General features: G+C 39.4%; 1 protein-coding gene across 6 annotated transcripts in view; it reads left to right on the forward strand.

Annotated features, from left to right (window-relative positions):
• SPATA6 (spermatogenesis associated 6) overlaps positions 1 to 27,122 on the forward strand; it is a 63,350-nt gene that overhangs the window by 14,401 nt on the left and 21,827 nt on the right. For 3 of the 6 annotated variants that reach the window (XM_043520790.1, XM_037907168.2, XM_043520789.1), the window contains 6 exons: positions 102 to 182; positions 3,074 to 3,352; positions 5,264 to 5,351; positions 8,248 to 8,288; positions 11,057 to 11,238; positions 26,120 to 26,219. In XM_043520790.1, coding sequence (XP_043376725.1) covers positions 102 to 182; positions 3,074 to 3,352; positions 5,264 to 5,351; positions 8,248 to 8,288; positions 11,057 to 11,238; positions 26,120 to 26,219 — 771 coding nt within the window. Of the gene's footprint in view, positions 1 to 101; positions 183 to 3,073; positions 3,353 to 5,263; positions 5,352 to 8,247; positions 8,289 to 11,056; positions 11,239 to 18,442; positions 19,319 to 26,119; positions 26,220 to 27,122 lie in introns of those variants that run through there. The other 3 variants (XM_043520791.1, XM_043520788.1, XM_043520792.1) reach the window with 3 other exon arrangements.

Genomic DNA, 27,122 nt, shown 5'->3' on the forward strand with positions numbered 1-27,122 from the left:
TTTAAAATTAGGAATGGTTTGTTACATTAGGTGACATTTATTTCTTTGATACCCTTTATCTTTAGTTGGAGCTTGATGTTCAATTATTGTCTCTCTTCTAGGGAATTGCACCAAAATTGAGATTTTCTACCAGCTCTCTTATTACAGAAAGCCTGTTAAATTCAGGAAGGATTCATGTACAGGTTAGCATAATTTAACTGTTTGTGATTTAATTTCTAGATTTAAACTGACAGCTGTGCTGTCAAATGTTTGCATGTGCTACTCCCTACAAACTTTTTTCTTCCTTTTGTTTGGGTAAAACAGTTGTCAGAGGTGCTTGACAACTTGATTAAATTTTTAATCAAGCATGAGTAAAGAGAAGGCTAGGTGCTTGACAGTAGGTGCTGAGAGTTCCTCGAATACGAAACAATTAACAGCTGCCATATCCTGTGATCAGCAGAGGTGCGAGTCCCTGGTGTGTGTGGAGTTGGGAAGATGCCTTCTCATCATTATCTAACAGTAGCTGGGTGAACCTGGAAATGACAAATTATTAAAAACAAACCAAACCAATACATAAAGTATAATTGTAATTATCTTGAGAAATTATTTTTGTAATGGATATGAAGACTTCATTTTAAAAGGCGACCATCAACTTGTCAATCAAATATCCACCTGGAAATTATGAAACAATGATTAGTAACGCTTTAGATGAACTAACTGAAGGAAACTCTTTTTCTGCCATTTGTTTATTTTGTGTTTGACAGCATTTTGTGTATAGTCAGTTTTACCATTTTGAGCCTCTGTTGGGCTTCCTATCCTATACACTTATATGATGACATCACTCTTTTCCATATTGTTCAAAATGGTGTGTATTAGTAATAGCAACAGCAAAACTGAAAAGGAACAGGCGGCAGGCAGGAATGTGCACAGACAGAGACGGGGTAGCCTGTGAAAGTTTGGGGGTGGTGGTGGTGATGTTGGGTCTATCCTTAAGCAGGGGAGCAAATAAAAAAAGCCTTATCAACATTTTTAAAGGAGGATTTTTTTGTAAAAAGGCACATTCTATTAGAAAACTGAATGTTTCTAAACTGATAAACATTAAAAAAAAAAAAAAAACCAAGTTGACATTGTCACTTTAAAGAGATGCAGTCATATTGGTGTTTTTCTAAAGTGTACATAGCATGTACTTGAGATTTTTAATGTACTAAAAGGTACCTGAGATTCTTAACATACCACTCTGAAACCAGTCTTAAACATGTAACTCACCGTGTGTGCAGATGGAAAGGCAAGCAATAAACAGTAAAAAGAAAAGGAGTACTTGTGGCACCTTAGAGACTAACCAGTTTATTTGAGCATGAGCTTTCGTGAGCTACAGCTCACTTCATCGGATGCATAGCATATCGTGGAAACTGCAGAAGACATTATATACACACAGAGACCATGAAACAAAACTTCCTCCCACCTCACTCCCCCGCTGGCAACAGCTTATCTCTAAGATCACTTTAGATAAGCTGTTGCCAGCGGGGGAGTGAGGTGGGAGGAAGTTTTGTTTCATGGTCTCTGTGTGTATATAATGTCTTCTGCAGTTTCCACGATATGCTATGCATCCGATGAAGTGAGCTGTAGCTCACGAAAGCTCATGCTCAAATAAACTGGTTAGTCTCTAAGGTGCCACAAGTACTCCTTTTCTTTTTACGAATACAGACTAACACGGCTGTTACTCTGAAAACTGCAATAAACAGTGAATACCGCCCAGTTCGTCTGTAGTCCATTTCTGTTTCAGTTCTCATGCACTGATGTAGTGTGGTTGCATTGTATATGCACCAGAATGATGTCTGTCATCTCTTTTTATTTTAAAAGGAAAAGTAATTCCCAAACGAAAGTCATAAAAAATATACAAAATTAAATACCAATAAAAATTAGGTTTAATAAAATGGGAATTTGGAGCCAAACTTTACCTGAAATTCCAGTTCATTATACTGTGACATCAAAGCCAAAATGTTCAACTGAGAAAGCGTTCAAAGCATAGCCTTTTTTCTAGCGTGTCACCAACTATAAAGCTTGTAGAGGCAGCTGAAAGATGATTTTGTGCTGAAATTACGAAAGAGTGATAATGTATTTCAAATTAAACTTCAGTACTGAAAGTATTACTCTTGACAGTTGATTTTTAAACTGGTCAGTGAAGAAGTTAATAGTTAGGGCTGGCTCTTTTCTTAATAACTGTTAGTTTGGTGTTGCTGGTTACAAAAGAATTTGTGGTTTGTTAATATACCATGCCTGTGCACAATGTGGTATTTTTAAAGCTTGTGTCAACTCTGAGCTAGACCCCTATGCTGGCATTTTAAATGGTCTCCAAACTTTGCCTCCAAACCCTGTATTTGTGGATGCAAAAAATGCCATTTTTACAGGCAAATGTTTAGGTTTTGTATGTGCATTATATTATTGGCGTAACTTAAGAGGAACATTGGAAAGTGGGTCTTTAAGGTTATATTATTATAGCTTTTTGGTAAGAACCTTGTCTTTAAAAAAATACCCCAGTAAATTTGGTCAGCTTCTAAAATGCATATAATTTAACCATAAACAAGAGTTCAGTCTGTTGCCATCCACTCTTTAAAAAAATAAAAATAAAAAAATAATTTAACCTTACACTCGGAACCGTAAACACTTTAAAAGATTTTACAAAAAAAGATGTTAGCCAGTTGAGCAAATATTTTCAAATCTGTAAACTTTTAGTCATATATGCTAGGCAGAGTTGTCATTAAATGAACTAAAGTGACATAATTCAACTTAATTCTGTATAGTGTCTTTAGCACCAACTGTGTGAGCAAGCTAATTGGATAAGTATCAGGCACTTAACCTTAAAGTCTGACATTTAACAATGTGCATTTTATCCTCCTCCTGGTTTTAAACGCATTATTTTTTTCTAAATTGCTGCGTGATTATAGTTTTCTTAGGGTAACTTGCACTGACATACGTCTATTTCTGTCGGAGGTATTGGTTCCCGTTTTGCAGATGTATGTTTGTTTTTTTTATCATCACTAGCAATCTTTGCTCGGCATGCTGTCAAACCAGATAATTTCTCTTTTCACTTTAGGATAATTTGGATTGGGTGCATCATTCAACAGCAAATGGAAGATTACAAACAAGGTCACCAAAGAAAAACACCCCTTCACCTGAGAAAAACAGGCACTGTTTAGCAACAAAGAACTATGAGCAGCCCACAATAGCTTCTAAATCACGATCTCCATCTCCATACACAAAAAGACGAATGTGTGAGCTATCAGAAGAAGCCAGACAACGGCTGGCCCATTTAAACCTGGGGCCTTTTGAATTCAGAAGAGAAACTGATAAACCTCCATTTGTAATTAGACGTGTATGTATTCTCTGCAAAGTGTTTCCAATTTAAGCTCAGCTCAAACATTATTCTTTTGCTAAATATTACTCCCCAAATCCTAGTTTAAATGAAAAACCTTTTTTTTCTCCTGAACAGCCTGCTACATAGTGATTTAAATGTAAAATTAACAAGAATAAAAGTCCTTTTGTCAGCACTGGTAACTGACAAGGCTCAAACTCTTTCATGAATACCATGTTTAAATTCTGAGTGTCCATTCTTTTTCTTCTAGCACACTGGACAGCATAATAGGTGCATAATTCAAGTTGGAAGTAATTGGTATCAGTATTAAAAGTGGCTGAATAGGATTTGAAAAGAGTGCAGTGACTTTATGAAGAGTCAGAATTCCTCCTTTGTACCTTTCTTTACATTATCATCGTGTCTTTGAAATTGTCCCTTTTCTAAAATATAAACTTAATCCTTCAAGTTCCTGAGCATTCTGACCCCAATCTAGCAAAGCACTTATGCACATGCTTAACTTTAAGTATGTGGGTCATCCTGCTGAAGTCAACAGGACTACCCTTGCTTAAAGCTAAGCATGTTCTTAAGTACTTTGCTGGATTGGGGCCAGAGTGCTTTGCATCTTGGAGGATCATATTGTTCGATATGTACTTTAATGTTAGTTTTCTTTTTTCTTAATATTTCCCATGATCACTATAAACATCTACCTTCAGAATCCAAACTTGAAAGATTGCAGAGAGAAGGAGAAATGGGGCTCTTTTGTTTCTGTGCTATGACATCAGGGCTTGCGTGCAATTTCAGCGATCTTATCTGCTACGTTACCTGATTATCTTAGTTACTTCTCTGATTATTCCTTTTTTTAGCTGATTACTAATTAATTCATTAGCATATGTTATCAAACTCTGGAATTCACTAACAAGTTTTCTTTTACTCCTAGATACCCTTTAGAAATTCAGATGAGCCTTAAGCAACCATTAATCTTCATCCTACCGCTTATCGTACTCCCATGGATATTATTTTTTCTTTTAACTCAAATTAGTCAATTCTTCTGTTTCTGATCTATAGGTGATGTTCACAGTGTAATTACAGCACCTTTACATGACAATTGCTGACTCTGATTACTCTGACTACTTTTGTGCCTCTTCTACAAGAAGAAAATGTGTATCTGCTGTATTCTTTTAATGTACCATATCCAGACTTTCATTGCCTTTCTGATCTTCCGGGTGTCTTTAATGCTGAGGTCTTCTTGGACTGGGAATACTGTGTGTTACATTAAGATCAAAATTTGAACTTGCTAAAACATTGTCCTTTAATTAGGAAGAAGAGCAGTGCTTTAAATATCTTGGTGAGATCTGAACTATTTCTGGTAAATATTATATATCTATTCTGTAGCTTTTCCTTTTTTCCTGTTATGTAACTGGTGCCGTAGTAGACTATGTATAACAAAGCTGTAAGCAGGGCTTTGGAGCTGGGCTCCGGCTCCGCTCTAGCTCCAGGCAAAAACCTGCAGCTCCACTGCTCCGGAGCTGCTCCGCACTCCAGCTCCGGGCTCTACTCCAAAGCCCTGGCTGTAAGAAGGTTCTAGCGGATCTGCATTAATATATAAGACAATAAGTTACATCTTGTTCTGCTGCGAGTCACCCTCTCACCTCCTTTCTGGTTTGCTTTATAATTTCTAATCTAAGGGTCTTTGTAACTGTTCTTACATTATCGTCTGTGTATATGTAATAATACTACATTTACACAGACAAAATACTGAGAATAGCTTCCTTAACATTATCGTCAAAAATCTTAGATTTATAAATTGAACCAGAAAGGAGCAGAGGTGGACTTACAGGAGAAGGAAAGGTAATTTAATTTATTTGTGTGTTTGTGGTCATATAAAAAGTTTATCTCCACACACTAAATGTTTTAACAATGTTTTGGCTCCAGGTTGAACATCCGAGCCCCACTGTTGATGTTCATACTTGGCGTCCCACCAGAGACAGTGGACGAGAAGCTTGGTCCAGGGTATCTTATGGTACGTATTGACTTGTGTATCTCGTCTTAGATACTCCCATTCCATACAACAGGTTAGGCTTTTTAACCCCTTCATGTGGAAAGACTGTCCTTTCTTCCGAGGATTTAGGCAGGATGCTGGGACGAATGAACCTACTGTTTATAAAAAAAAAAAAAACAAACAGACAAAAAAAGTGGCTTAGGATATTTAATTAGTCCAATGATTGGGTCCTTAGTTCTGTGTCATCTGAAAACAGAGTGTCTCCCAACACAGGTTGGTGCACTGGTAAAGTCAGCCTATGCTGGCAAGGAGCCAGTGCAGAGACACCTGGTGAGAGAGACTAACTAACCCTGGCCTATTTGGATGAACAAAGATGACACTGGAGAGGACACTCCAAGCACTAAGCCTGAGGAGCCCTGACAACCCGAACAAAAAACCCTATTACTCACTTTGAAATGTAACTATTTTAAGCCTCTGTACCTAGGATATCTGCAACCTTTCCCTTTCCTGCCAGCCAAAGTAAAATACCCTTTCACTTACCCATGTGTCTGACTGGTTATTGGGGCCCACCAGGGCTAGCCCCTACAAGGCCTAGCTTCTGAAGCCCCTAAAATGCTTGCCTCTGAATTTCAGTACATCTGGCATGCTACCGTTAGCCTATAGGGTTCGTGTACTGGGTTGGGACAATAATTACGTATCTTTATATGAACTGAAAAATACAGGTCTTCCTACAGTGTTGGTTATGCTTTGCCATTTTATTTAGCTTCTGATCTCTTATTTCCCATATGCACGACATGGATTATTTGCTTTGTTGCTTCCAGTAATCCATGGATTAAAGTTAGAATCCTTTAGTGGAGAGCTATGTTGAAAACAATCCTTCTCCCATATAGTATATTTCCACAGACTTGGAGATTCCCTGTCTGTCTCAGGTAAAATTAGGGAAGGCGGTACTTTAAAACATGGTTTATTTTCTTCAGTATTCCTCATGTATGATAGCATGAAGTCTAGTGAACCTCGTCAGTATTTATGTGTACTTCTATTTACATTTTATTGTGACTCCTCACTAGTAATACCTTCACTGCAATTCACCATGAATTAAAGGTACTTTGCAGTTTGCCCATAGTGGAAGGACTGGAGGCTCCAGATGTAGACATTGGGATGCAGAGCCTTTCACCTCAGGGTCGTAAACTTGAATCTTTTGCAGTTTGGTAATATCAGAGCCACATTACCACCTGATAGGCATTAAGCACATATAAGAAATGAGTTAGAGGTCTTGGGCCAGTCACTAGGGGACTGAAATCTACCTCAGAAAAGAGTTGTTACTTCTAACAGTCAAGAGATTCATTGATAGAGAGCCACCCCCCTGCCTATGTTCTGGGGTGTAACAGTTATAAGGATCAGACTTCTGAAAAATACAGGTGTTCTAATCCTAGAAATGACAGCTCAGTACTCTTTCATCCTTCTGGAGGTAGCTTACTGAGTCCATGCAGTTTACTGCATGTATATATTAATCTTTTGGATGAGACTAAAAACATGGAGGTCCTGTCTGCTTTCTGTGGAGGGGATTTACAAATTTGGTTACTTGGTTGCACCCCCAAATTAGATACTAAATTTCATCATTTTGTGCCTGTAAAATCAGAGGCAGCTGTTGAAAATTTGACTCTACAGATACTATGGTGCTTTTAATTAAAGAAGGGTTTGCCCCAGTGCTTTAGAGGGAAGCTTTCATCCTGATAGTTCCAAATATATGGCCCCTCTTAGATATAAGCACATTTTATCAAAACTTGGGAGCCCATTGATCTCGGTGGGATTTCTGTGCATGTATCTGTAGATAGAATTGTAGCCCATGTCTGGTTGTCCTGCACTCTGGATATCTAAAGTTGCACAGAAGAACTAAGCATTAGATACTATTAGGTGGGCTCACTCTCACCTTGAAGATACTATCCACCAAACTATTTTGAGGCATAGCAGCACAGAGTGAGAATAGTTGGGACATTTCCAGTCCTGTGGATATACAGTGGACTTCTCTTTTAGGATGGAAATTTGACTTCCTTTACAAAGTGGCTCACTATAGTGTAGTAGAAAATATGGTCCATATTCTGGTATAGTTTTACTTACATTGGTTTAAGCAATGAATAACAATATGTCACTTCGGTCCACTCACAAAATTGTACTCATCCTCTGTGATGAGTTCCCATTCACTTAGGCCACGTCTACTCTACCATTTATGTTGGCAAAACTTATGTCACTCGGGGGGGTGAAAAAACCACGCCTTTGAGCGGCATAAATTTCTCCGGCATAAATGGTAGTGTGCACAGCACTAGGTCGGCGGGAGAGCTTCTCCCACTGGCATAGCTACCACCGCTCGTTGCAGGTGGTTTAGTTATGTCTACAGGAGAGCTCTCTCCCGTTGGCATAGAGCAGCTACGTGAGAAATTTTACAGCAGTGCAGCTGCATCGGTACAGCTGTGCCTCTGTAAGGTCTCTAGTGTAGACATAGCCTTAGTGCTGCAGCCAAACTAAAGTTATTGTTGTCAGATGAAGAAATTGAAACCCTGAAACACTAATGGCCGTGACGTTATTTTGAATTACACAATGTATCACGTATCAGAGGCTTAGTCGTGTTAGTCTGTATCCACAAAAGCAATGAGGAGTCCGGTGGCACCTTAAAGACTAACAGATCTATTTGGGCATAAGCTTTCGTGGGTAAAAAACCCACTTCTTCAGATGAATGTAAATTGCATCTGAAGAATGTAAATGTATAACAGTAAATTGCTTTGGCTGCTGTTTTGAAAGGTGAGTTGTAAGTGATTTTTGGGAAAGACTTTTTTTTTAAATGCCCTAAACTGCATGTAGGTTCTAAACCTATAGTCTCAAAACTTGTTTAAAAATCCTGTTGGGGTGCACTTTTTTCCAGATCCTTCTCTTCTTGGCAGCTATAGACCCAAGCATACTAAAGTAAGTAATGCAAATAAAATTGCGTGTACATTTTCCTATGTTTTGGAGTATGTGGAATAGAAAAGCATGTGGGATTTTTGTTGAAGGTGCCTGAGTGAAATCAAGTATACAACTTCTTCATCTTGTTGTTTGATGCTGTATATGCACCGTTACCTGAATATAGATATTGTTTTATTGTACTATAAAACGTTCTCAAAACATTCTGCACACACAAACTGTTAACACTGTGGACATAAACTCATAGTGAATAATCATATTCTGCAGTTATAGAACCTATTTTTTATTTACAGTAAAGTCACTTTCACTTTATGATGCCGGGGTGAGTAAAGGCACCTTAAAGTGGGTGTGAAATTACATTTACAGCCACTTCAAGAGGATCTCTTGTATCACCAGAGCATTGGTGTAAATGACAGCTGGATCCACAATGTTTTATTTTTGTTTTGTTTTTTTAAATTGCTGCTCATTACTTGAAATGTTTGGCTCTTGTGATTATTCTCAAGTTTTGTCTTTCCTTCCTCAGCTAGCTGCTTTTCATATGTTCTTGGTTGGGATGGAGAGCCTTGTTTATCTCACCCACCTGATAGACGTGTTAAATGAGATGTCACTTCTTTGTTTATCCTTTTTTTCCTAATTTTTGTCTTTCCTGAAATACCCTGGAAATTTTACTAGCAGACTGTAGACTGTTATTTATTGTGTGTGTGCCCTATTAGATTTCCTAATGGCTGGCAAGAGAGATGATTCAAGGAGGGACAAGGAAAGTGAATTAAAAGGATAAACCTTTGGTTCAGGCCAAACATTCTTGTCAGCTTCTTAACTTTCACTGTGTAGGATTGCAGTTTTATGTGGCATGTAAGTCTAATATATTGTGCTGCCTTTGGATTGTTCCATAGTGATAAGTGATAAACTGTACTGAGAACTTCTAAATATGCTTTTATGATGGATGTTTTAATTCAAATCCATTTTTCTCAAATGGGGAAGAAGATATTAGCGGCAGTCATTGTTTGGAGCACATAGATAACACAGTTACAGATTAAATTCATCACTCTCCTGATGCCCTTAAGCATTCCTGGTTTCAACAAAAAAATAAAGGCAAAAGGGAATATACCTTTTCTGTTGCCAAAAATAATAGTATAGCTCTGAACTAGATGTTGTTAATATTGTGTAGAGTGAGAGGGCCTGAGAATTACTATTGGTGTAATGTGGCTGTTAAGGGGAAATCAATGTTAAATTTAATAAAACAGATTATATTTGGGCATGCTGTTTGTCTGTGTGTTTAATCTGAAGATTACATTTGAATGGGATTCTAATTTTGTAGCCAACATCAACTACATCTTTTAAAATTGTTAGGTGAATTAGCTCATGGGGCCAAAATGTTTGGATTCTCCTGGCTTTTATTTGTTAATTTAGGTCTTCTGTGTGGTGTGACTAGGGTATTCACCTTTGGTTAAAGTTCACCTAAAAATAGTGTATTGTGCGATGGGGACAGATACAGTCCTGCCTTTCAGAGGGTTTCCTGGCTAGCAGGGAGTATTCCATGGAATATTATTGAGTTCCTCTGTGTGTGTGGTGTAAAATAACAAAACAAATTCCTTTCTCCCGCAGGGCACAAGAAGCTTTAAAGGGCCAGTGGTGTAAAGCTTTAGTCAAGGTTACATTTGAATAACACTCTGATGAATCTCTTTGTAGGAATATATGGTAACAGATCGAATCTTGATCTAAAAATGCTATTTCTACATAAGTGGGCATGGCAAACCAGATGAGACATGGCCTGGTCCCCTAAGCTTACAAGCTAAGCTGGAAAACATGTATCCTTATCCCGCCCCACATCTTTGTCATGGAGCTGTTCTGGCAGCTCTGCAGTGTCCAAGGATCTCCCTTATGTGGCTGCAGCAGTATCTAGAGATCAAGGATTTGGCCCTAGCTGATGGGGCCAGCAGGAAGTGAGATGCTGGATCAAAATGGTGGAATAGTAAAGGTTCATCACAGTGGGACACCTTTCTGTGAAACTTAAGGAATATAGCAACCCTTCTAAGACCTTTGCACTGCTTGCACATTTTTCATTAGCAGCAAACTCCATCACTCAAGCGTGCAAGGTGTAGCTTTCCTTAGCACTTTACAAACTTACAGAGAAACCCCATGCAAAATGAACTGTGCAGGTGTAGTATTCAGTTTTTTAAAGGGTCATAACTTGGGCAAATAGAGAACACTTTCAGTGGAAATCTTCAAGGTCTCTTTTCACTAGAAACCTGCAAGGCACTTTCTTCAGTGAGGGCTGTTTCAGATTTTTACCTCTAACTTTTTTCAGCTCTGTAGCGGCTCCAAAAAAATTGCAAAAATTTCTTTATAATTGGGAAAAATGTTATCTCCCTCCCCCCCCCACCCCGCACCACCTTGTTTGATAATCCAATATGGCTGAAGAGCTTTTGCTGAGACTAAAAAGTCCCTGTTCAGAAACCGATCCTAGAAAATTGTCATCCGGAAAGGTGAAAACTTCAAAAAGATATCAGTGACTGAAAACAGGGGTTAGCCTGGAATGCAATCTTAATTACGGGGGGTGCTACTGCTCCCAGTCCAATGTTATATGCAAACCTCTGTAAATCATCGCCTTATGTGTATCGCTTAATGCAGACAGGTTGAATTTTTAACTTTGTTTGACATACAGAGCAGGTGGAAAGTGTACATCTCTGCTCCGTTAGCTGGTGCACAGGCATAGCCAGGGCACATTTTACATATTGTTTGAAGTTCTCCTGCTGTTTTCTCTCTGACAGATGATCAGGTCTCATCATGGGAAAGACTTAGATGGCTCTTCCGACAGCTGTGATGAGCACCCGATCTCGGGTACTGCTAGTAGGCATTTTCATTCTACTAGTTCATTAATACGTTCAGCACCCTCCTCATTGCAGAAACATTCCTCAAGTCCTGTACTAAACCGTTCTTCGCTTAGAGAAAGGTAAAGGCTTGTTTTCATTTGTTGTCTGTGAAACTTTGGGATAATTGGCAATTGTGAATCACAGTAATGTTTGCATAACTGTAGGTTGTAGGGGTGACACAGGCTAAAATGACTGTGGATTTCCTGTTACTTTATGTAATCATTTGAACTGTCATCATGTACAAAAGTTAGGGTGTCAATCTTCTCTCAACTGCATTTGTACAGCCCAACTGACATGGGTCCCAAAATCATGGAAATAAAAATCTCTTCTCCAATTGCATGTTTTGAATATTTGGTATAACTTAGTCCGGGTTTTGGCTCTGAATGTCTATTATATATCTCAAGCAACAATTGGTCAGTATCTTGGAAAATGCTAATATTCCAAAGACTGACTTCAATGTCAGGAACTTAAATGTGGTGATTGCATTAGTAAAATATTCTGAAGGTGTTTTGAACTTCTGATGGTTTTTCAACCCCGTATTTGTTAATTTATATCTAATCCAATTACAGCTTCTTTTTATAAATAAAAACTTTACTTTGGGTTTTTCTCTAAAAATATGTAGAAATATAGTTTTAGTGGGGCATGTGTGGGCTGGCTTTTAAATCCTTGTGAGCGTTTAAGGTGGTGTCCCCTTACCATCGCCCTCTGCCTGACACTATTCCAGCATTCTGACGACTATAACTGAGAGATTCATGTGTATTGTGTATTGATGTTTCTCTTTTTTTCCTCCTTGTTTGTGTATTTGATAACTGTGTGTGTGTAGTTAAGGTCACTATGCCACCCGAATAGATTTACCCCCTTTTCTTTTGTGTGGATCTTTCACAGGCAGTAGACAAGAGAGAACAACACTTTGAAAACAACCTTTTAACTCTTTTTTGCATGGTACTCATCTTTGCCTGTCCAGCTCAAAATCAGGTCAACATTCTTGCTGTTTCACGTCACAGGTCTCTCCCCAGCAGAGATTCAGAATTTTGTCCAATGACGTCATGTTCCCTTCCTATCAGTAGGGGGACACCAATGTTGTTAATAAATACCCACAGTTTCCTTACTTGAGATCCAAGACTTTTTAAAAAGAATATAAATGTTTAAAAGAAATCTGTTGGCAGAAGCAAAATCATAAAATAAGAAAGCAAAGAGGCAGGAGCAATGAAAACGTAGTCTGAATCTGACCTTAATATTAGTACTGCTCAGCTTACTAAGGTTTTAACCGAATATATGCCGAAAGTTACATTTGAAGCTGGCAAACATGTAGCCAGGGTCAGCTTTTGGAAATGTATTAAAATATTATTGTTCAAATCACCTAACTGTGCAGAACGTCATTATTGCTGAAAGCATAACAAAATACACATTATCTAGATGAGTATAAGAGCCCAATCTTGTGGTGATTTGATAAATACTGCCTCCAATCTATTTTGAACCTAGCGTACGGAGAGCACTGAGCTTCTAGGCTACATAATGCTAGTCAGCACACAGGAACAAGAAAACTTGACCTCTTTGCTAAATAGGTGTGAAGTGAGTGTCCACGACATTATTTCCTCAGAGCCCCACTGTTGGTGTTACTTGCATAACTATGCACTCCCAGAACCTTTTTGAGCAATGTATGGAAGGGGGGGAGAAGGTTTGCATAATTCCCATGAATCCTGCATCACATAGCCCAAGGGTATAAATATCGTGCCCTTTCTAATAGTCCCTCGGCGCCTGCCTGCCTGCCAGCCAGTGGTTGTAAAACTTCTCCCTTTTTCTTTAGTGTTTGATAAATAAATCAAATAGTAAATAGTTAGATTGTTAGGCTACGGCTGAAAAGTTTGCTTTGTTGTTTTAAATTTTTGTCTGTTTTAATTTTTCTCAAATTTTAGGTCACTGTGTCATTGTCTTAGAGACCAGTCTAAGACAATGGGTTTAAGAGGTGGTCTTTCCCCATACCTGCTTTATATAGATGTGTAACGTGCCCTTTATACCCTGGGGAAGTGCATTCCGCTAAGCAGGGATTGACCATTATTTTTTGTCAAGGTCCAAATTTTTTGGTCAAGGTATAGTGAAGGTCCAGACTCCAGAGCAAATAATAAAAGAATAACAATAAGTAAACAAACAGATTTTTGGGGTCCATTCAGAAGTACCTGGCAGTCCGGATTTGGCCCGTGGTCTGCCTATTGACTGGCCCGCCGCTAAAGTCTGTGACTCTCAAAAAGGGCCCAAAAGCGTTGTAAGAATTTGGTCCAGAACTTGCTTTTGGAAGAGGCTCCAGTAGCATGCAAGTCCTGGTGATTTTCTCCTACGAAAGTACCCCCCAAGCACAAGTAATTTGGCAGCTAAATCTTGCTAGATGACAACGCCTGATGCAAAATCTCAAGCTGAAATCATCCCCTTGTTTGCGATTCCTTTACGAGCATTGAAATGGGTTCCACCAGCTAAAAAGATTGAAATTCTTTGGTTGGCTCTGAAAAGAGAATGCACAGTCATGATACTTGGTCATTTCTGGTGTGCTGAGAGGCAAATTGGGCTTTGAGAATCATGCACCCAGTTTGAAGTAATCTTTTCCATTCTGCACCTGGCAGGTGTAAAAACTCCCTAGCTGCTGATTTCAGTCTGAAGGGTGTGTGGAACATCATGAGTGGTCACTCCTGACCTCAGGTGCTTGTGTGATTTCTGCCAGATGGGATCGTTGGAACATGGATTTATCTGCTACAAGTCAGAACAACAAACCACAATCAGGTTTGCTTGAGAACAGTCAGGGATCCACGTTTAGGACTGCTTTCTTTTGCATTGGCAAGAGAGTCTCCTTTTACTCCTTTCTTCTGTTTTCTCTCATTCCCAGAGTACTGGGAAAGTTTTGGCAGCATAATGTTGGGTGATCTTAGTTAATCCAACATGAGTCCAGTTGACCATGTGTGTCCTGGCTCTACTGAAGTCTATGGAAGTTTTGCCTTTGACTTCAGTGGAGTCATGATTTCATCCCAGGTTCTTGACTTCTAGTTTTGTCCCAAGGTTGTTTGTTCATTCTCTCCCTGAGTCAAGATCTCCTGTCCCAGCAGAGTAATGCATCCAGACTTCAAGGTTCTTTGTCTCGTGTTATAGAGATTGGCTTTCTAGGGCAAGATGTCTTAAAATGGAGTCCAGAAAACTATCCACTAGAAAACAGAATGCTGGTAAATAGAACTGTTTTTAAAACAGAAAAAAAAAATAGAACTGTTTTTTGCTCACTGTAAAGGCTGTGACCCGTTCCAATTGGTTTAGACTTTCTTCTGTCTCTGTTATCAAAGCTGTTCTTAGGGAAGCACCTGCAGTTTCTGTTCCGTTCTGTCCAGTTCCAATTGGTTTAGACTTTCTTCTGTCTCTGTTATCAAAGCTGTTCTTAGGGAAGCACCTGCAGTTTCCATCTGCTATTACTGCTTATGGTGACCCTGAACTTGGCCCTGTGAAAAGGTGCTCTGGCTTTGTCTGTTCCCCAGTGAAACAATTCTTTAAAAGTCATACAAACTTGTACATGCCTGTTCAGGAACCTATTCAACTTTGGACTTGAACTTGGTATTAAATAAACTCATGGGAGGGTGTTTGAGCTTTTAGGGTCCTGCTCTCTGCATTGCTTCTCAGTGAAGATTATCATATTTTGTCACTGTTAACTTGGCCAGGAGGGTTTGAGTGACAGGCCTTGATGATCTGTCACCTTATACTGTATTCCACAAAGATCAGTGGCTACTTCACCCCAATCTAGACCAATTTATATCTGACTTTTCATCTCAATTACTGATATCTCTGCCTGTCTCTTTCACAACGCCCCATAATTATGCTGAGGAGGTGAAGTGGAACACCCTGGATGTCAAGAGCACTGGCTTCTACTTAAACAGGACTAAGCCATTTCAGAAGTCAGACAATTTATGGCCTCTGGAGAGGAATTTGAGGGTCAACCACCTGAGCTCAAAGACTGTCAAAATGGATAAGAAAATGCATCCAGTTATGATATATACCAGGTGTGCCTGAATTCTTAAGGGTTTGATCAACAAGGGCATTGCAAAATTGATGGTGTCTACATGCAATGTACCCCTATGTGAAATTTGTAGGGCTGCTACCTAGAGGTGAGTTCACACCTACAAATCACTATTTTCTCGACACCACATCCAGAGCAAATGGTGGTATTAAAGGACATTGTTTAAGACCAACCTCCTTAGAAGGTGATTGGCTAGCCTTCACGCTTTAAATTAAATGAGTTTACTTATCAGCAAGCTCTTGTTCTCTGTGTGCCTCCATAGAGCTACCTCTTTTCTGCTTCAGAGCCCAGCTCTATACAGGGCTTCTGGGGGTGAAAAGGAACTGAGTGACCATTAGAAGGGATGATGCATTTCCTGTCTACAGAATTTAGCACTCAGAGGAACTGAGTGCGCCCACCAGCTACTGCTCAAAACAACTATTTACTGCCATAGTATGACTCTTAGTACTCGTGTACGCTTAAAAAAAAAAAAAAGTAGTGGTTGTAGCTATTGCTTCACAGTTAAAGCAGCAAAATCCCACGGGATGGGAGCAGTTATATCAGTATAAAGGTGCTTATACCAGTATAGTTTCTTGTGATTTGGAAACTGAAATAAGCTATAAACTATAAACCGTATAGCTATATCTACAGGGGGGCTTTTACTGTCATCATCATGTCGGCAAAAAAAAATCACACCTCTTACTGACATAATTATGCCAGTAAGACCAACCCTTACAGCATCTCTCTGTGTTGGCAATATATGCGGAGAACAAGTTGTTTTTTGTAAATAGCCACTTCCTAGCCTTTAACTGGAAATAAAGTTACTTCTTCTAGTTACCATGAGTACTGCAGAGATACAAAGTATCCAAGTTCTATCCATTTTGGAATTAAGTGTACCTGTATTTGGCTTTTCTGGATGATCTCTCATGTTACATGGGTAGTTTCTGAAAGATTCTTTTAGTTGTTTGTCTGGTTATATTTATCTAAGTAGTTATTTCTTTTTTCTTTCTTTTCTTTTTCTGTCTTGCAATAGAGCTCTCCAATTGTGAATCTGCTACTACAGTTCTTTATTGATTTCTGTCCTGTGATAGTTTGTCCTTGTATGTAGTTACTTCTCAGCATTAAGTGTCTGTTTTGAAGTTGATAAATTCTTCATGGAGGCCACATACACACATTTACACACACTGTTGGAAGTTTTGCTGATGGGAAAGGGGTTATACCTGATGCAAACGTTTTGCAGTAAGCTTTTGCATTAACTCTGCTATCCAAGACGGTGTAGGATTTCTTGCTGATAGGTGATATTAGCATTTCTTGCTATGTTCAAATGAATGATTGGACTGTCTGACTTTGAAAATACCTATTTATTATAAAGTTGAGAGTTGTACGCTGGTTGTTTAAATAGTATAAACACATCTATTTGAATTTTTAATAGTCTGTTCCATCCTAGTGGATGTCTGAGAATTATATTAATCTGTATTATAACATCCAGACTTGATTCTTTTTTTGCACTAAGGTAAATGTTGTCTGTTTACATGACTTCAAAAAAAAAATCCTTATCTCATAAAAGAAAATAAATGTCTTTAGTTACATTTCAAGGGAAAATAGTTTTGTACCTTAGATCGTACTTGACATAGCGTCTTTGAAATGAATGATAACTTCTCTGATCTGGCTTTTTCTAGGTCACTGAACTATACTTCCAAAGTGTTTATACAATCTATTGGAATCAATAAACAATTTAAACTGATATAACTGCAGAATGTTTGCAAGTCCCAAGGAAAATTGGAAGTATGACAAAATACAGCTATAGAAGTTTATCAGGGCAAACAGCCACTGAAATGAAATGACTTTTCCTCCAACATTGCAATAGAATACTGACATCTTAATCACATAAATAAGTAGCTAGTGGTTTTTAAAATGCATAATTAGTGGTTTTGGGCAACTGAAATTCCTTTATTTATAATTTAAGAAGCTGTGCTCTGAAAACCATTTATAAAATATCTCCAATAGGAGTTATCACATCATTAGATGGTTTCAATTTAGATTATGGGTGTTACATTTTCTAGCATCATTTTATTTTCGGATGAGTTTTGATTGGTGTAAATATTAACATTGACTTAAAATGTGGATTAGGCTTTATAGTTATTACGAAAATTAGACAGTTAAGATACTGGCAAAACTAATTAAAAAAGAGCTGATACTGTTTTTAATCATACTTAAGGTTTTGATTTTTGTAATTTAAGTTCAGGGCCTATGTGATCAACAAACATTTCTTATACCACAGTGCACACTAGTGGATTGTTCAGTAATGCTACTGAAGAAATGCATATAGCTTTTGCATTAAATACTTAGTTTTCTGCTGTGGTACATGGATGCATCTCATATGAGTGAATAAAATAGCAACTATGGTTTTTATATTTTTCAAGATAGAGCATCTGACTCCTAATGACAGGTTTCAGAGTAGCAGCCGTGTTAGTCTGTATCCGCAAAAAGAAAAGGAGTACTTGTGGCACCTTAGAGACTAACAAATTTATCTGAGCATAAGCTTTCGTGAGCTACAGCTCACTTGACTCCTAATGGATATTTATAAACATGAGATCGGTAACCGTGCTTTGAAATCCTCCGAACAAACCGTAACCGCTTTATTTCCTGTTTCAAAAAAGCAAATACTGTAAACTACAGCAACATGTCTGACCTCTCTTTCCAGTATTAAACAACACAAGCAAATCTGATCAATTGAAATTGCTGTATACATGAGACAAAGTGCCCCACTCTCATGGACTAAGTTTCATTTGTGGAAATAGGAACTGGCATACTTGAATTGCTTGCAAATATACCGTTTTACATGCACAAGTTCAGCAGCAATTTCCCTAGTGCTAGGGTTTGGAACTAGTGACAGGAAGTTGGAAGATCACATTACTAACCCTGCTCTTCCTTTTTTTCTTTTCTTTTCTTTTCTTTTTTTTTTTTTTTTTTGGGGGGGGGGGGTTATTTCTCTCTTACCTGCTCTATTTCGTTCTGTGTCCGAGCATTTCAGCAGAGCTGCAGGTTTCTAGCAATTTATTGGATAAGAATATAATGTATTCCTTGTAATGTTCAGCCTTAGTTCAGTTATATGATGAAAATGCAGAATCCAGCCTTCTCATTCATAATTTCTTTGATATCAGATCAATTAAGAAAAGTCAGCAAATCACTCTGCCTTTTTCTAAGAAGATTGCTTAAAATCTGTTACTCTGACAAGATTTTGTTTTTTATTTTTTTAGGTTCTACCTCGAGAAGAAAAGAATAATTTGAACTGCTCATACACACTGCTAGGTTCTAAATTAACTGTAACCATTCCAGAAAAAAACATTGTCTGACTTAATGAAAAAATCTGCACAGTGATGGTCAAAGAGCAAACAAAATCTTAAACTATATAAGGAATCTGAAAATATGCCGATATATAAATCAGTGTTAACCCTCACCTGGATGACTGTCAGTTCTATGCATCCTTTCTCCAAAGGGAGATAGTAGAAACAGGAGGGGTTCAAAAATGGATGACAAATGATTAGACGCATGGAAATATTCTGTAGGAGGATAGGCTGAAAAGATTGGGAGTGTTTACAGGGAAGATAAGGAGGCATACTAAATAATGAATAATTTAGAACAGGTAAAATGGATACAGAAAAATGGAGGAAAGAACAGGAATCTTGAAGTAGAACACTTACGGAATAACCTGGCTATATTTGGAATTGCTCAGTTAGAAGTTGGTTATTCTCTGAAGCATGAGAATTTAGATCACATTGAAACCTTTGGGTTATCATTGTCATCTTTCTTGCGACTTCCCTTTTGGGGGTCGATGACTTCTATAGTCTTCTTCCAAAACTCATGATCGTACACGAGGCTGTTGCGCAGATTGGCCTTTCTGAGGTCTATTGATATCTGGTCAATGTGCCGTGTCTTTGGTCTTCCCCTAGGTCATCTTCTGTCCACAATCATGGAAAAGCCATCCTACTGATATAGCTGTCTGATCTCCGCTTGATATGCCCATACCAATGTAGATTAGCCTCCCTCAACTTGTCTTCACTTGGAGAAACCCACATAAAGCCCCTTACAACATCATTTTGTTTCCTATCATAGAATGTCCAACCATTTGACCATCTCAGCGTCTTAGTTTCTGTGATGGAGAGCATACTGATTTCCTTTCTGGTGGCTGGCCAAATCTCTGTTCCATATGTTAAGATAGATCGAATTACAGTTTTAGATACTCTGCCTTTTAACATTATTAAGGTCAGCTCCTACCATCTGCACCACAGAGCTTTAGAGTAATGCCAGGCATCACTCGGGGTGAATCATCCTAAGAATGACCATACTGGGTCAGACCAATGGTCCATCTAGCCCACTGTCCTGTCTTCCAACAGTGGCCAATGCCAGGTGCTTCAGAGGGAATGAACAGAGCTCTCAATCATTGAGTGTTCCATCCCGTTTTCCACTCCCAGCATCTGGGAGTCAGAGGCTACGGATCCCCAGAGCATGGGGTTGCCTCCCTGACCATTTTGGCTAATAGCCATTGATGGACTTATCCTCCAGGAACTTATCTAATTATTTTTTGAACCCTGTTATAGTTTTAGCCTTCACAACAACCCCGGGCAACGAGTGCCACAGCTTGAGTCTGCGTTGTGTGAAGAATTACTTCCTTTAGTTGGTTTTAAACCTGCTGCCTATTAATTTCATGGGGTGACCCCTGGTTTTTGTGTTATCATGAGCCATTGATACTAGATATTTAATCACTTTCACTCTTCTAAGCTCTCTGCGTATGATATCCTTTCTGGTGAGTCCTCTTCTCTCAGGTATCCTAGCCTTGATCTTACCAACATTCACTTGAAGTGCACCTCTCAAAACTATGTTGCCACAGTTCAAAGTCGGATTGCAAAGTCTCTCAATCTTTCACATATATCACTACGTCATCAGCAAACAGCAGGTTCCAAGGCACCTTCCTTCGTATATTCTCACTTAGTACAACCATGACAATCACAAACATAAAGGGGCTCAAAACTGACCTGTGACACAGGCCAACATTTACTGGAAAATCTCTACTATGGCCTCGTTAAGTTTGACTATGATAGTCACTCTATCATACATATCCTAGATATCCATAGGATACAGAGGGCCCTCGACAAATTAGAGGATTGGGCCAAAAGAAATCTGATGAGGTTCAACAAGGACAAGTGCAGAGTCCTGCACTTAGGACTGAAGAATCCCATGCACCGCTACAGACTAGGGACGGAATGGCTAGGCAGCAGTTCTGCAGAAAAGGACTAGGGGTTACAGTGAACGAGAAGCTGGATATGAATCAACAGTGTGCCGTTGTTGCCAAGAAGGCCAATCGCATTTTGGGATATATAAGTAGGGGCATTGCCAGCAGATCGAGGGACGTGATCGTTCCCCTCTATTTGACATTGGTGAGGCCTCATCTGGAGTACTGTGTCCAGTTTTGGGCCCCACGCTACAAGAAGGATGTGGAAAAATTGGAAAGTGTCCAGCGGAGGGCAACAAAAATGATTAGGGGACTGGAACACATGACTTATGAGGAGAGGCTGAGGGAACTGGGATTGTTTAGTCTGCGGAAGAGAAGAATGAGGGGGGATTTGATAGCTGCTTTCAGCTACCTGAAAGGGGGTTCCAAAAAGGATGCATCTAGACTGTTCTCAGTGGTAGCAGATGACAGAACGAGGAGTAATGGTCTCAAGTTGCAGTGGGGGAGGTTTAGGTTGGGAACGCTTTAGGAAGCACTTTTTCAATAGGAGGGTGGTGAAACACTGGAATGTGTTATCTAGGGAGGTGGTGGAATCTCCTTCCTTAGAAGTTTTTAAGGTCAGGCTTGAGAAAGCTCTGGCTGGGATGATTTAGTTGGGGATTGGTCCTGCTTTGAGCAGGGGTTGGACTCGATGACCTCCTGAGGTCCCTTCCAATCCTGATATTCTATGATTCTATAATCCTGGATAAGATGGGGTATCCTTCTGGAACACCCTTCTGTTACACACTATACCAAACTATTTCTTATGGTACACAATTGTACGCCAAGACCATACTCAGTTGCCATCTTTTTTTCTCTGAACTTCTCCGTGGGGATTCATAGTGCGGGTACGGCATCAATTGTGCTCCTTCTTGGCATGAATCCAGCCTGATCCTTCCAAATTTCAACCATTCCACACGGACACTTTTCAATAATCTTCTTCCTTACTTTCACAGCAGGTGATATCAGCTTAATTGGTTGATAATTAGCACACATTGTAATATCTTTTATGTTTAAAAATAGGCACCACAAAGCTTTCACGCCATTCATCCAGCATTTTCCCTTTCTTAAGAATATAATTAAACAAACTTATAAGATACTTAAAGCTTTCCATTCCCAGTGATTTAATTTCACCCATTAGTACTTCATCTGGCCCAAGTACTTTCCCCTTTTTCATTTTCTTAAGTGCCTCTGCAGCCTCTTCCTTCTGTATGCAATCTATCAGGCCCCAGTTCAGCTTACATGTTCTTAATTCCTCCTTTGGGTTCTCCTCATTCATCACTCTTTCAAAGTAATCACTCCAAACTTCGTTGATTAATTCTCCATTTATTTGCAATATTCCATATTCATTTATAGTATAAGCAAGCTTGTTCACGTTCTCTCTTGCCCTGGCAAGTCTTTTGATGGTCTTCTCTCCCTCATGTCCTCCTAGTTAGTTATATAGCACATCACAGGCCACACTTTTAGCCCTCACAACACTTGTTTTGGCTGCTTTTTTTGCCTCCATGTATGCCATCTTCTCTCCTCAAGCCACTGACCTGCCATTTTTTTTATGAAGGTTACCATTTTTCACCTCCAACAGATTCTTTAACTTGAGGAGCCCACCACCCAAGTCTCCCTTCTTATCCTTTTTGGTGTTGGTTTAATCATTCCTAGGACTTCATGTGCCATTTCTAACAGTTTACTTTAATTTGAATCAGTTGTCCTCCACCCATCCCTGTGTGTAGTCAGGAAGTCTATGCATTACTCTTTGTTTGAAGGTTTTCTCATTCCCATCTTTAAGTTGCCATCACTTAAGCCTCGCTGGTGCCCAGTGGCTCAGACGTTTCTGAGGTCTCTGCATTCTGAAGTCCGTAAGGAGAAGTCTGTGCTGTCCCACAGTGCACTGTCTGGGTATTCCCTTACAATTGATTATTTGTGATCTGTCTAAGAAATCAGTTTGGGACTTGTCCTCCACTGGTACAAGTTATGAGATGGCTTCCCTTCTTCTGCAAGTGCAGTCACCAATCCCAATGCCAGACAAGACTGTAGAACCATCTCCCCCCTCAAAAGTTTCTGGTTCCAGTGCCTTATGACCTGCTTCATATCCAGCCTTATCAGTTCCACTGCGTGCATTTTAGATCTGTTCCGATAAATGTCTTCTCATTGGATAGTATGTTTCTCGTAAGGCACAGCAATTCATCGAAAAACTTCTCTTTTGATCCTCTCCTAACTGTGGTGCACATCAGCTTATTATATGGATAGTGAAATCTTCCCAACACAATTTAACATCCATTAGTCAGTCCAACCTTCTGGTAATCTCTATCATATGCCTGTGCGTAGTTTCATTTGGAATAGCTTCCAACATTATTTCAGGCAGTTGAACTCCCTGAGTAATAGATTTTGTAATCCTCCACCAGTTGGCTCTGCAACTTGCCCTATGATCTCTTGTATAAGTGCCATATTTACTCTTCGCCTCATTTTAAGACCTCGCATAGTTCCAGACTTCCTCCAGTGAATGTTCTACATTGCAACTTCCACATGTCCGCTTACTCTCTTGCTGCTTTAACTTTAGCGGCCTTTTCCCAGTTACAGTAGTCAAACAAGGCTGCTGTACCTTGCTTGCAGGGAACATCTTAGCTCTCTGAGGTACTGACATAGACATCAGTTCACATGAGCATGTCTGCTGGATGAGCTTTATAGCTCAGCCATCCAAACATGCGACCTTTGGTTTGAAATTGGAGTTTCCCTTCTCCTAGGTGAGCTGCCTACCAAGGGTGACAAGCTCCATCTGTCCTGACAATACCTTTGTTTTTTTTTTAATAAACCTATTTAATCATCATCAGTTTAGCTTTCCTTCTTCGCAAACTCTTGGTCAGCAAAAAACCGTCCTTTTTTCCCTTTTATCTAGCAACTGTGCCCAACAATCAATAATTATTATAGACGGGGCTCGTAGCCCTGCCTATTATTAAGGTTGCCCAACATTTCCCATAAGACCCTATTTTCAGTAGCTTATAACTTTACCAGACTGTTTGGGCTGAAATTTTCCATGCTGGGTGTCTGCCTCAGGCAGATTTTGGTTTTGAAAATTTCAGCCAGAATGATTCCCTCAGCTCTGAGAAAGAGGCTAGTGAAAGGTACATTTTGTCCATGTTTAAGAATTTGAGTGCCCTTTTCTTTAAACAGCTCTAGCATCTCCGTGCTTTTGAGCAGGGACTTGAAATTTGTCAGGGGATGGCTCTGCGTTGTTCACATGAAAATCGCCCCATATTTGGCCAGACTGTAAGCCATTGAAAAATTGCAGTTCACACATGCTCAGTAGAGACTTCTTAAACTGGGACTTGCTGGACAAACAGACTGGAGCTAGGAACCAGTGGGGGGATACTGGGGAAAGTAACGGGGGGGAGGTTTGGGGGAGACAGATGGGATGAGGAGCCTGAGAATAAAGAGTGGGAGCTACTGTGGGGGGAGCAGAGACAGAGATCAGATGTAGAGCTGGAAAGGGGGAAGTGGAACTGGCTGGGCAACATGACAGGGGTTGTGGGGAGAGATCTGTGAAACCTACTGGCAAAGGTCCCATACCACTCTACTGCTGGTCCACGCTGAGGTTGACAATCTACTATTGCTATCAGTTACTCCGTTAGCTTAAGTAGCAGAGGATTATGTGGTGGATCTAAAGGTTCCTTCCTTGCTAATATGATGCAACATCATAGAGATCCTATTTTTTCAGTTGGCTATTTTAAAAATTGAGGGAATTACACACAGAAAAACTGTGTTAAAAACATTTTTAAGGTTGCAAAGTCAAACACTCAAAATTTATGAAATGCCAGAATTAAAATTCCCTGTGCAACCTTAATTTGTCTCCCTTGTGCATATGCATCGTCATAGTCTTTAATTGCATGATCACATGCTGTTAGTGACTTCCTCAGCATCACAAAGGAACACTGTGGCAGCAGGAGGAATAGAAACCCATCCTCCAGGCAGCATTCAACTGCCTTAACCATAAGACCATCCTTTCTCTTCCTGCAGTCCTCAGCCTCATTCACTACATGCCTTCCAAATTCTGCAACAAATGAGACGGGTCATACAGACAACAGCCTCCTTTACTACAGTCCTGTTTTATCTTCAGAAGAAATCCACTGCACCGATTGAGGCAGAGGTCTTGTGGGGAAAAAACAGTACTTGGTCATGTAATGAGACTGTATCGTAATGCGTAGACGTAAGGGGGCTGAATTAAATTTGCACAGGGAACCTTAATTCTGGCATCTCCTAACTTCTGAGTGCTGGACTTCGCAACCTGAATAATAATATTCTAACATAGTAAAGAGCTCGGGGGGAGGGTGAAAGAGAGACAGACAGACCGCAAATGTGTAGGTCAGCAATGAAGAACATGTAAAAAGAGGTGATCCCAAAATCTTTTTTTTCCTCCATGAACTATTTAAGATTAACTCCTATTTTGAAAAGTTAAATGCATGGGGAAAGGTAAAACTGAAATATTTTTAAAATGACTTTTTCAAGTAAAATGAAATAAACAGGGTGCATGTCATGAAAGAATAAAATCCATCCGTTTGTTTTGCATGAACAGATGGAGGTTCTTGTTTGATATGAGCGTCTTTTAAAAAAAATTAAGACTTAGAACTTTGCTGTTTCTTGTAAGATGGAAACTGAACTTGCAGTTTCATAAAACTGTTTTGTGACTTTCAGGGATTTTTTAGTGGTTTGGGGCTTGTTCTCCTGTTTCATTTTGGTGGAGGGAATTTCATGAATCTAATTCTTCTTGTAAGAAGAGAAAATGGGACTTCATTGCTGGGGATGAAATAATTGTTTAGCTTTTCTATACCATAGCAGTAGTACAGATATGACACAAACTGTACAGTTACAAATCCATGCATTGAAAATATGGACAATGCTTGCACATAATTGAAATTGTGGCTATATTTTCCCAATGCACCTCTTTGAAAGGTTTCTTTAGCTCAGTGATACTCAGACTGAGGCTCAGGAGCTGCAAGCGGCTCTTTAATGCGTCTCTTTGCAGCACATGATATGAAAACAGTGTGATTTAATTTATTAACCCATCAGGATGCTTTTGCTATGTTAACTAATTGTAGTTGATAAAATGTGTGTATATATATATATATATATATATATATATACGTATATATGTAAGCTAAGTATTTCCCCTGTTGTCAGGGCCGGCAGCAGCGTTCCAAGCAGGTGCTTGGGGCGGCAGTGTTTCCGCGGTAGTGGCAATTGGGTGGCAGCTTCTCTGTTCTGCCAGCCGCGGCGGCAATTCGGCGAGAGTTTCTCTCTTCTGTTGTCTGTGGCGGCAATTTGGTGGCAACAGTTTTTTTCACTGTTTGGGGCGGCAAAAATGGTAGAGCCGGCCCTGCCTGTTGTACTGCTTAAATATGAATATATAGTAAATGAAACAATAAATTCACACGACTATGGCTCTTTTGGGTAATGCCGGTTGCTAATTTGGCTCCTGAACACCACTGAGGTCCGAGGATCACTGCTTTAGCTCTATCCCAGAGGAGAAAGAGAGGATTGAACTTTAACTTTCTATACATTCCAAATAGAAAGTAGTAATTTGTGTTTCTTAATTTAAAAAAACTTCACAGCAAAAAGTGTCGGCCCTCTTTAAACTAAGAATATTTCTTCTGTTATTTTCCCCCCTCTCTTATAGGTTTAACACTGGTTGGTCTACACCAGCAAACGGAGAAGAGATCCATAAACGAGTGAAAAATATTTTAAGGACACACAGTGCTAGGCAAAGGCTGACATTTGTAAGTTTCATGTTTTCAAGCTAAACACATTAATTTGTCACAAAATATTTAAGGGGAAAAATTGTCCCTCCTACAGGTTTTGTGTAATAAAAGGTTTCTTTTCTGTGAAAGTCATGGACAGTGTGGCAGGCACTATGTAGCCTTTATGGACAGGGCTTGTGGGTAACTCCCTCACAGAGCGTCAAGGGATAGTGACATTATGTTCATCTTTACATTTCTCTCTCCTGCTCCAATTTAAAATAAACTTAATAGAAATGTGTTATGTGGATTGAGAGAGCTTAATTCCCAAATACCTGAACGTCACCCAGGCAGGGATACTGTATTCAGCTGTTTTGTACAGGTATCTTTAATCCTCAGAGGCATGTTATTTTTTCTTCATTACCTGACCTTCTATGAATGGTGGAGGAAGAGCGTGTTCTGTACGTAAATAAGGAGTTTATGCCCTAGATCAGCGTATTCCATTCTTCTCTCAGTGAGAACTTTAAGGGCATTTGTAGTCAGATAAGTGAACCCATATCCTAGTGTGTCTGAGTCCTAGAAACATAGGCCAAGATTTTTTTAAAAAGTTAAGCTTCTCCATCCATAAAAGCAATTCTGCTCTGGAAAATGATTTTGTAAAATTGGCATAATGAGATTCCATTTTTGTGTCTCGGTGACTCCAGGTCAAATCAATTTACAAGTAAAAAGGTTTTATTATAACTGCCTAACTCAACCTGGAATCTGAAAGTCTATGTGTTCATTCTGGCTCATGCTCCCCCAACAATAATTCTGTAGTTGAAATGCAATTAACAGTGCTGCTGATCTGTAAGCTAGGCTGGAATCCAAGTCACTCTCCTATAGCTGTGTCGGCGAATCAGAGGTAATGAGAGTAAAAACACTAGTAAAACTCAAATTGGAGCAGAT

Source organism: Chelonia mydas, chromosome 8 (genome assembly GCF_015237465.2).
Source record: "Chelonia mydas isolate rCheMyd1 chromosome 8, rCheMyd1.pri.v2, whole genome shotgun sequence".
Lineage (NCBI taxonomy): Eukaryota > Metazoa > Chordata > Testudines > Cheloniidae > Chelonia > Chelonia mydas.